We start from the raw sequence: 11,768 nt of genomic DNA, 5'->3' as shown, positions 1-11,768 counted from the left end.
GCTACAAGTGCAGTAAGTTTGTCAGAGCACATTTCATGAAAGTACATTGTCAAATAAGGATAAACTATTGCTTGCTGCATCGTCCCAAATGGATGTGGCAACAGTACTCCATGGATACCAATGGCATGCGTGGGCGAATAGTGGCTTATATATACTAGCAGGACGACTGGCATTGCCCGGTCATAAAATACGTTTACATATATTTTAATTTATACCGATTTTGTATTTATCATTATAGAGCCAATTTTGTATTGATTATTATATAGCAATGATTTTGAAAGTTAAAATTATAAATAAAATGACAGGTGCCATCAGCTAGAATCGAAACCAAAACATATAGCTTTCCAGCATTATTCATTACCATCTCAGCTAAGTCCATATGCATATAAAAAAACTTTTTAAAATAATGGTCTTAAAGGTATAAATTTATATTTACGCATGCTTAGAAGTAACCCGTTTAGTCGATTTACATCTATGAAGTTCCAATTTTTTCACTTTTAACCCCTTGGGAACTATTTTTACTAGCTAAAAACCCAATTTGCAGTTGAATAGGGTTGCTTGAAATCCATACTGTTTGTCAAAAAGAAGTTTAGCATTTTTAACATGGTGTATTATTGCGAGATTGGTTAATGATTTAAAGGTTTTGAGCAAAACGTGAAGAGAGAATTATAGGGCAATAATTTTGCAGGGCAGTTCTTTTATCAGAGTTCTTGAAAATTGGTGCCATGGAAGCAGTTTTCAAAGAAGCAAGATTCAGCAAGAAGGGACTTTACATTGCAATTGTTTTTTTTAATATTCTGGACATAGGAAGGGGTAGTGATCAGATTCTCTAAAGAGGTTTTCATCAATAATTGGAAATTAGAGATAGTGGTTTGTGGTATTTGAGGCAGTTCATCTTTATCTGTTGCCGTGTGACATCACGGTTGTTCGATAATGGGCACATTGCACAGTAGACTATTCAGCCTATGTACGTTTCATATGTTGATGGTATGGCTTCAAATTATGCGCATACGTTTGGAAACTAAAATTACACGTAAATATCACCTTTGTTCAGTCTCAAGACAGTGGATAACTTCTGTAAGGGTGTTATTTGTGAAGCAAAGGTTGCACAATCCTCAACCACATCTCATGAATAGATGCTTGATTTTAGTGACAAGGCGAAGTCCAGGACGTCTGGGGAACAATGTCAAGATGAGCTCTCCCACATACGGTACCTGGTATTCTCACCCATTATAGTATTGGTCTGGTTCAACATTGCTTAACTTAAGCGATCTGATAGAAATTGGTGTGTCAATGTGATTATGCCGTGTATAGAAATATGCAAAATGGCTGTTAAAATTTTCACAGGAAAGATTAGCTTTTTTGTATTAAAAAAAATTCTGTTGTAAAAAAAATTTCATTGAATGTCGTCATTTAGAAAATCAATCTTACAACTTTCTCTCGTTTTATGCTGACGTTTTTTTTTTTTTCTTTTTAAATGTTTGTATAATACAATGCTTAAAATGTCGGAAACTTTCAGTTCGCACATGAAACGGTTTCATATCAAAGATTTGGCTGAATTTGGCAGATGCTTTTAAAGTGATGCCCCTGTGAGAGGCTGATTAGCTTAAGCTACTCAATCTTCTAATCTATAATTTGGCCGTGTGTGTTCACCGAAGTGGAAATTGGTTTTTATCTCAGAAATAAAACATCCTCAATAATGTTAAAATCCACAAGAAAACTATAAATGTGTACGGAATATCCCGAAATATATAAAATCAGCAAAACCTCCACTTCTTTGCGACAGTACATAAACTCGCCATGCTTTATTGGGTTCGTAGTAAATCAATGATGAATTTTTATATTTCATTATTTTGCGGACTTCGTAGTTGTTTTATCATGTTTCGGCCAATTATTCTGGCCTTCTTCAGGTGATTAACCTTGCCGGGATAGGAATGCCGAGTCTCAACTGTATCCCCAGTAATTACTGCCTTCCATAGTTGTTGCCTCATTTTTTGGTCAACTAATCCTCTGGCCTGCTTTAATTAGAATTGAAATCACTATCTTCAGGCAATGTTTACCTTGAACCGTAGCGACTCAATGTGGTGAAACAACTGTGAAAATGAGGATAACAGTTTGCAAAATACATAAACAACGATGAATTTGTTGACAAAATCCAAGTATTGAATTGTTTCAGATCCTATTTTAAACAATTTTTATTTCTACTTCATAGTTAAAAAAAAAAAAAAATGTTTCTATATTTTCAGTTTAGAATTATAATCGTTTTTAATTAAGCTGTAGCTGAGTATGTAATTATAACTTGGTACACAAACAACAAATGAAGACTGATAAGTCGATGTAAATGTTATTTAATGTGGTGTTGTGTAATATTAGAACTAGTTCAGTTAGAGCAGTTTGCATTGGTTTGTCCTGATTGGATTTTTCTTCTTCCCCTTATTCGACCTTGTGTCACATTTTATTAATAAGTTACTTTGTATGTTATTAAAAATAAATATTTACTTTTTTAATTGGTTCTTTTTTTAATTGGTTCTTTGTTTTTTTATTGTTTTTTTTTCAATTGATTCTTTTTGTTTTATTATTCCTTTTTTTAATAGGTTTCCATTTTTAATGGGTCTCTTTTTAATTATTATTTTTTTTAATTAGTTTTTTCTTCATTGTGTTGAGTGACAGAATTCATCAGTTATTTTTTACTTTCATATTTATAACGACATGATTTGTTTGTTTACAGAAAAAGCTACGAACGAAATGCGAACCACAGAAGATTGGGGACTAATAATGGATATCTGTGACAAAATTGGACGGACTCCAAATGGGTGAGTTTTTAAAACTTTTACTTTTTTGGGTCGCTAAGTCTCTAGAGCAGAATTTTATTAAATTTACCACGAAGCATCCTTGGAATGCTGAGTTTATGATGGGTTGTTGAGTATATAATTGAGAATGAAAGAAAATATTGTTACTACTACTACTAATAATAATAATAAAAAATTTCAGAGAAAGTCGTCTTCATTATATAATCTTTTCTGCTCCAAAAATGGATCGGAAGTATTTACAAAAGAAACGACTGCCAGAACTGTTTCTTCTACTTTGATTTTTTTTTTTTTTTTACCTACAAATATATCTGCCTTCATCCATCTCAACTGCTACAAGGAACAAATCTGTTAAGCTATGGTGCAATCTTTCTCTGATTGTGAAACGTCGTCAATGATAGCAGTTGACGTGCACGGGTTCAAAATTTTTAACGGCTGCCTTTGCTGCATTCTACACTGCCACCATGTCGATTGAATACCAATTCAAATGCTTTGACGGTTGAATATCTGCCCTTCTCCAATGTCATCTATGATCGTTTGGGCATACAGCTTGATGCCTAAAGGGAGGACTTCTCTCCTTGCTTGGCATAAACGTGTTGGCATGCAGTTGAAGATCTGGCCAGCAATAATCAAACGCAGCCTATCAGGTACACAATTAGTTGGCCTTTCATTATAGAAACGGGATTGGTTAGCCATATTGTTTGACCTACTTCAGGATTAGCAGTAATGGCTACTATGTTCCGGAAAGAATCCGGATCAGTCAAACTCGGGTAATAACTGATAAAATTACAATCAAGGAAATAAGTGTTGAGTTTAATTTCTACATTTCTGTGAATATTTAAAAAAATTCTTAATTTTTGTTATCAGTCATTTATGTTTAATCTAGTTGTATATGAAATAGCATTCGCCTCTGAGTGGGTAGTGCCCCCTCCATCCATCCTCATCACTGCATTCCTTATGAAGGTCAACTAAGTCTGAGGATTTTAAATCATTTATTGGGTCATCTCTGACTGCTCGCCATTCCAACAACAAACCGTGTAGATACAGGGGCTCAGGTTGGGTTGTAGGTTTTCTTGAATCGTCATCAGCCATGTTTTTTCCATATTTTTTTTTTTTTCTCTGCTTTGTACAGTTGCTGGAGCAATTGTTTCGTCTGATTGACAATAAAAAAGCATGCCCCAGCCAGCATGGAAATCTCATGAGGATAACTAGCGAGAGGGAGTTAATTTAGCAGCAGAAACTGTTGTTCGGTGCTGCCATCGTACACAGAAGATGCAATGGTGGCAGTGGTCATCAAATGTTTTTGGTCACTTTTGTTAGCCGTGTCTCGCTGCCATAAACGAGGGTTGTTTGCACCAGCTTTTGATGAATTCTTTGGTGTTGTGCTTTACCTCAGATTTTGATCAGGATCATTAATTGAATTGCAGAAGGCATGACGTGCAAGATTAATTTGCACTTTGACGTCCGCTTCACATTACCGCATATTTTTGATGCTGAAATATTTGAAATCCTCCATCTCTTCAAAAAGATTAGCATCGAAGACAAATGTTTTATCAAAAGTTTGTCAGTGAAAACATTAAAAACAACAATCGAAACGCATCGATCAAATACGGCAAGTTATTCTCTTTGTTTTAATCATTTTGATCTCGTTTCAAATATGTTGAAAGCAATAAATTATTTAGGTTCAACGTAAAAGTTGATTTGAATTAAAACAAATTTTGTATAGATATTATGTTAAATTGTGACCAAGGAATCTTTAATTCACACAATTATAAGGTATTGAAGTTTTATTTATTTTTTTTTTTTCTTTTCTTGCAGAATACGCCTCCCCCCCCTCACGCACATTAATCCTGAAATAGTAACTTTTTGCTTAAATAAGTAGAGATTCTTATGGATGTGAATTCTTTTCTATTTAACTAGATTTGATTTCTCCTGTTTTTCTCTCATCTTTTTTTTTTTTTCTGTTATGACCGTTCTCTCTGAAAACTGAAATTTTATTGCTAAAGTTAAGATTTCAAACGATTCATGGTGGGGATAGGGTAGCTGAATGACTTTTCCTATTTCCTTCTCCATACATTTTCAGTGTTACTTAATTTTTACTTTCTGTTTGGAACTGTTTAGAAACCTCCCCCTCTTCCATTTTTTTTTTTTTTTTTAAATGATCTGTCAATTTAATTTAATGCTGCTTTTTTTTTTTTTTTTTTTTTTTTTTTTTTTAGAGTTAAATGTCACTTATTAAACATTTTTCAAATTATTTAAAAAATGTGTTTTTATTACTTATTAATGTCACATTGTTCAGATTGTTAGTCTTTTTGCCTTTTTCACATGTGTGTATTGGTGATGAAACATTCAATAGTTTTTGCTTTATTGCTAACTAGCCTGGGTGCCTGGGTGCCTGGTGTTGCCCGGGTGTTCAGAGATGTGTGTTGAGCAAAAATAAAGAAGTGGTAGCAGGCAAGCTCGAACCTGTACCGCGAAGGAGGAAAAGAACATGAAAAAAGAAAAAAAAAAAGTGACTTCTTTTCCATTGCATCCATCGCCAAACCAGAAGTATTGAAGGTTTAAATTAAGGCTAGTCAATTGAAAAGAAAGGATGACTTTCAAAAATATTGGTGTAAAAAGCGACCCCTCTCTGTAGAAAAGTTCCTAGTTTAGGGTGAAGGAATTAATGTTTTTAGCTAATTTTTTTATATTTGTCGTCTAAAGGGTCAAGCTTTAAAACGATACTGATCTCGTGAAAATCCGTCTCCTCTGTGGAAAGTTTTAGGCAGACATACATACAAACATACATACATACATTGATGATTTCGGTTGTCCATCACAGTGAAAATCAGGAATGTGTCAAAGGTGATGAGTTGGCCCTTTTAAGTTTAGGAATACTCTGCGGCTTGTTTTCATCTACATTATCTTTTAAGATACCCCCCCCTCCCACAGATAAAAATTAGAGGTGGGGGGGTATGTTCTGGTGAATGTGAAGGCAATCCAAGATCATACCTCTTACTGATGAGATGATTACCAAAGTGTCCCTGCATATCATAAAATGATAAAAAAAAGTGTTGGACATTAATGACTGTTTAGTCTGAAGTTTATTTGTATGGTTGGATTTTTTTGTTTGTTTTAGGAGGCACTCTATAACTACAAACTTATCAGTTTATAATGCCCCCCCCCCCACTTCAAAGATTTTTATTGTTTCTTTTCCATGACATATTCTTTCTCAACTTGTTGCTGTGATGCAGTTGTGCAATTGAAAAGTGTATATCGGATCCTGACGAAATATGACCATAAAATCCAAAAATCTAAATTTAGCTAAAAAAGAAAAAAAGAAAGAATTGTCGGCTATAAATAAAAAAAAAAAAAAATTCTGTTCTAGGTTTAGTTTTAAAAACCTAGACATCAACTTTTGCAAAACTTTCTGTCTTTGTTTCAGAGCTTGAAAATTGTCGGATAAGAAAGAAAAAAATTGTCGGATAAAAAAAAAAAATTTCTTTTGTCTTAATACATAAATATCCTTCTTTCACCAGCCATGATCGTCCACTTGTTGTCTTGATTTTTTAAAAAAATTATTTGATTTTTGTTTTACTTCTCACCCTAAACAAGACACAAGAGGCTACTGTGAGTTAGCGGCCAGATTTATAGCAGCATTCTAACGGGGGAGTTGTGCAGCAAGGCGTTTTGTTTACATCACATGATTGCATTTAAATTGATACATGTTTGTACTTCAGCAGTTTATAGGAGAAAAGCTATTTGAGTAGAAAGGTTCCTGAGACCTGGAGTCCTTGAATAGGGGTGGTGCTGATTATCGGGTTGGTCACATTGAAAAGCACAAGTGCATCAAGTTTGTCATATGCCATTAAAGTGTTTGTGAAACAAGTACAGAGATGCAACATTGTGGTGATGGGACAGAGGTTGAAGCTTGTTAGATAGTTTGAAACCTATTAGACTTCTTTGGACTCTGTCAAAGAGGGAGAGACTAGTGCTTTGTGAACAAGGCCAGATGGTGGCTTTGTAGGGATATAGGATACTAACAGGTGTGTAAAGTTTTCTAGCTTGGTTAAGGGAGTCCATCTTCTGTGCAATATCTATGTATTTGTTCTAATTCATGTTATCTGTGAATGTAGAGTGCTATTAACCATGGCAAAAGGTTTCTTAGTTTTCTAATGATTCAGCAATTGCCTAATGTGATATGCGTTTGTTTTGCCCACTTGTTAAATAGAGCGTGGTGTCGTCAGCAATTCCAAATTCATTGCTTGATTCCAACACAAGTGTCGATCATGTGATTTCAGTGTTGTAACAAAAGGATTCTCCCTCCAAACGAAACTACAAATCCAGGTTAAAACAATGTTTTAACAATGTTTTAACATGAGAAATCTTGCAATGATACTTGTTTTATTCTAACAAATGACACGTCTGCAAATCAAGACAAATTTATCTTCCAACCGATCATAAACAGTCTATCAGTTAAAGACACAAAGGTCCATCTGTCACTGGGAACTATGCAGACCTGATTTATTCTGCCCATCCTGCTGGAACATACACTCGTGAGCAAAAAAAAAAACTGGGCCAAACAAATTTTACTGCACCAAAAGCTATATTGAACAATAAACAGTTTAACAAGGAAACTTAAACGAGACTAATAACACAGAACAAGACATTTACTTTAATAAATGCTTAGGGTGGAATCGCATTCCCTTTTGATTTCTTTAAAAGATCAATCATTTTAGACATGCTCTCAACCAAAGTGGAACACTGCGAAGAGGAGATGCTATTCAATTCGCTTTGCACAGCTTCCCACAGTTTGTCATTGTTTGAAAAAGTTCTTCCAATCAATGCACGAGATATTATTGACCAAATATTCTCGATTGGGTTTAAATCGGGGCTTTGACCTGGCCAAAAGATCACATTAATTGAATTATCAGAAAACTATTTTCTTGTGACTTTAGCAGTGTGTGCAGGGGGGGGGGCGTTATTATGTTGACAAATAATGTTCTGAGATATTCCCAGCTTCTGGATACTTGGTAACAGTCCTGTTTCTAATATTCAAATGTATTCCTTTGCATTGATTGACTTCTCACATCTAATAATTTACCTCAACTCCTGCTGCAGTAAAAGTTCCGCATACCATTATCCCTCCATTCTCGTATTTAACTGTCGTTTATATGCAACTTGGCGAAAATCTTTCTCCAGTTCTTCAATTGCACCATTCGAGAGCATCGGGAGCATCACTAACAAGACAAAATCTTGATTCATCTAAGCAGAAAACATTCCTGAACCAGTCTGTATCTTTTTTGCCATAACACGAGAAAAATCTCTATCATTGATGTACGTCATAGATAAAAATGGCTTTTTTGCACGCTTTTTAGAAGAAAATCCTATTTCTTTCATTCGTCTAGATATTGTATATCTAGAAAGAGAATTTCCAGCCTCTGTTTTGAATTATTTACTATGGCCAACATAAGTTTTCTTTCGATCCTTCAAAACGGTTAATTTAAGCCTGTGGTCGTCCTTCAAATTGGATGCTCTAGGGCGACCAGATCCAGATTTCCCTTTTACCAAGTGTTTGACTTTGAATCTTCGACCAATTCATTTCATTACAGAAACAGATGATGTTTTCACATTTTCTTTTCTTAAAATATTAAAAATCTGCTTGTAAATCATTTTCGGCTGACTTAATCCTACAATTCGTTTTTTTTATATCCTCGCCAAGATGCAGTCTTACCATTTTTAAGATTAATTTGTCCGCTTATTATTATACGCTATAATAATGATGATCTGCAAAATAGAAATTTTCAGTTAAAATTAACAATAGTTCATAGAAAAATATTGAAAAATCCATTTCTTCCTTTCATGCTTGGCCCCTTTTTTTTTTTTTTTTTTGCTCATGAGTTTATATGTATGAGTGTATAGTCAATAAGTTTACAGACTTTTTTTCGTATGGACACTTTTATTAATAGTACACACATGAAACTCTAGTCCCCTTTGAAGTAATCTTCTCCGGCTGCAATGCACTTGTACTGTTCCAACAACTTTTGGAAAGCCCATGGAAGTTTTCTTGTGTGAACATGTCAGTGACCCTCGTCACAGCCTATTTCATCTCTTTAATTGTCTCATAATGATAGCCTCTAAGGTTTTCATTGAGCTTAGGGAATAACATAGTCACAGGGAGCAAGGTCTGGACTATAGGGAGGGTGAGGAACTGTCTTGATGCTCCTGTCAATGTCTTTCTTTCTGATCTCATCTGAGCACCCTTGGGACAAACTTTACGTAAATCTTCTGCATTTTACGTTCCTTGTGAATAATTGTGTGTACAGTTCCCACACTGACATCAAACTGTGCACTTACTGTCTCTATCGACACATGACAGTCCTTATCATGAAATTCTTTATTTTGTCAATCAACTCTGGTGTTCTGACTTCCTAACTACCCTCCACACCTCATCATCCCCCACCGACTCCCTACCTTCCTTTAATCCCTTATACCACTCAGAAACTGATAATCGATTTATGCAAAATGGTTCAAAAGCAGTCTGAAGCATTCCATAAGTTTCTGTGGCATTTTTTTTTTTTTTTTTTTTTTTTTTTAAAGGTTAATGCAGAATTTTATTGCATATCGTTCTTATAAAGTGTCTTCACGTCCAGATTGTATTTTTGAAATCTACCAGCTGTGACACTCAGGCTTTAGTCGTGTGTATTCCAGTTCCTGCTGTAGCTGTTCATTTGAACCTGAAATTATAAAAGTTGGTCAGTCATCTCATAAGATGTATAGCAATAACATACTGAATTTTCAAGAGTTTACGACAATTTTAAGTGACAACCCAACAATCATAGGCTGTTTCATCACTGGGCATAAAAGCTTGTATCTGACATAGGCATTAATTTTTGCACAACTTCAAGTTTTTACATGACCCGTCGCTAGAGTTTCAAGAAGCAATAACTTTTGCAAGTGAGGAAATAAAATTTTTGATAGATTCAATAAAGGGTTCTGTTCAAAATTCCATATAGACTCCCAAATTTCACAGGTCACACCCGCAGAAGATTAGAGATCACATTGCCCAGCATGCATGGACAAAATCAAAGATGAGAATAGTTGTCCAAATAAGCAAATTGTCAATCGTCATTGCAAAGATTTTAAAATATAAATCTGTAAAATTGGAGTCGTTCGTATAAATGGATTTTTTTCCCATAATTCTTTTATCATTGTTACCATCAGACTACTTTTATGATTTTAAATGGCAATCCATCGTCAGATGATTAACAGATTGTATCAATATTTTTTCTTTGTCGTTATTTGCGGTTGTGCGTTGTTGGGATTTGTTTTCAATAACCATTTTTTTGCTCATCCTCCTCCAGTCAGATTCATTTGGTAAATTCGGGGTAAGAAAGAAAACGCTTGTTAATTGTGCTACTGGCATTTTGTGAAAGTTTAAATTAACTGTGTCAACCATGAATAATGCCAACTCTTTTATTAATGTGTGGCTGCGGAAGTTAAAGAATATTTGAAATATTCGATTCACATAATAGCCAGGACTTTGGCTTTTTTTTCTTTTTTTTTTTTTCAATTGTTTATTTATTTATTTTTTTTTTTTCATAGACAATTGAAAAAAAAAAGTGCTTTATTAAATCTACAAAGGTTACATAGTCGACTTAATTTGCTTTGTATAAAATATGATTGCAACGTTTATTGTTTGTGATTGACATATTGAATGTCACAGGCGAATCTTTAACCCATTAGTCCCCCCCCCTTTTTTTTATCAGAAATCTTTTGTAAATACAATATTTTTTAGCAAATTTACTTTCAAGGATTTACTTGACTTTATAGGATAGAACATTCATATAAATACAGGGTGAAACGACAAGAGTGTTGCCTTAGAAAAGACATTCCATTTCCGTTTGATGAAAACCAGTTTTCTTTTTATGTTGGCCAGCTGTGTACAAATCCCAAGAGCAATAGGAGCCTTCTATCATGTCTGAAAGTGACACAATGTTCAACGAGCGAGATCAGAGATGTGCAGGTGTACAACTCCTGCTCTCTATCGATTCAAGTTATGAGAGCAGGACCATTGCCAGCACCCTTAATATGCATTGCTGGATTGTCACGAATAACAGGGACTTGCCTACATTGATGAAAACAAAGTTTCCAGCCATGGTTATGATCTTTGGTGTGCTTTCAAGTGAAGGCCACATCACGCCACCTCACATCTTCGAAGTCAGCTTGAAAGTTAACACTAAAGTGTACCTGGATGTGCTGAAGTGTGTGGTGATCCCTTGGTGTAATCAAGTGGCTGCTGACAGACCCTAGGTGTGGCAGCAGAACTTGTGTTGGCCTAAAGTTCAGAGAGACCTAGGCTTAGCTTCAGAAGAAGTGCTACGACTTTGTACTTTTCTCTCACCAGCTCTCCTTTGCCCGACCTGAACCTGCTGGACTACTTTGTTTGGTCATACATAGAGAATATCACCAACATGACCTCCCACAACACCAAAGTCAGCCTGATCGCCACCATCCGCCATGTATTTGCTGAGCTCCTGCCAGTGCTTGTGGAAAAGAAATGCTCCCAATTCCGGACCCGTATCAAGGTGGTGATTGAGGCTGAAGGTAGCTACATTGAATAGATATCAGATCTACTACATAATAAAGTTACCTGAATTGATTTTTTTTTTCAATAAAAGTTTTAAAATAAAGGTTTTTTTTTTTTTTTAGGGTGACACTTTTATTGTTCCAACTTATATATATGTCTTATTTGTAGTATTCCGTATTTTACTGGGTTTATATAATTCAGTAATCGTTCATATACCAACAAATTTTAAGCCAAAAAAAAGCTGACTTGAACTGTAAGCTACAAAATTATCATATTTCATAATTGAGCATTCATATATTGTTTTAACAAAAACCAAGACTTTAAAGAATGGGTTGATAGCAACAAATAGTGTATTTCATCCTTAGTTACAATTGTTCCAAGACTATTCG

At 34.8% G+C, this 11,768-nt stretch overlaps 1 protein-coding gene across 1 annotated transcript in view; it reads left to right on the top strand.

Moving 5' to 3' along the window:
* Positions 1 to 2,733: 2,733 nt before the first annotated feature.
* LOC145280143 (signal transducing adapter molecule 1-like) overlaps positions 2,734 to 11,768 on the top strand; it is a gene marked incomplete in the record, with an annotated part of 80,184 nt that continues 71,149 nt past the window's right edge. Inside the window, 1 exon segment of the mRNA XM_080131911.1 lies at positions 2,734 to 2,813. Coding sequence (XP_079988037.1) covers positions 2,746 to 2,813 — 68 coding nt within the window.

Source organism: Euprymna scolopes, chromosome 7 (assembly GCF_053919585.1).
Source record: "Euprymna scolopes isolate OS-2025 chromosome 7, ASM5391958v1, whole genome shotgun sequence".
Classification (NCBI taxonomy): domain Eukaryota; kingdom Metazoa; phylum Mollusca; class Cephalopoda; order Sepiida; family Sepiolidae; genus Euprymna; species Euprymna scolopes.
The sequence above is the reverse complement of the archived record's forward strand: the minus strand, read 5'-3'. Positions and strand labels throughout refer to the sequence as shown.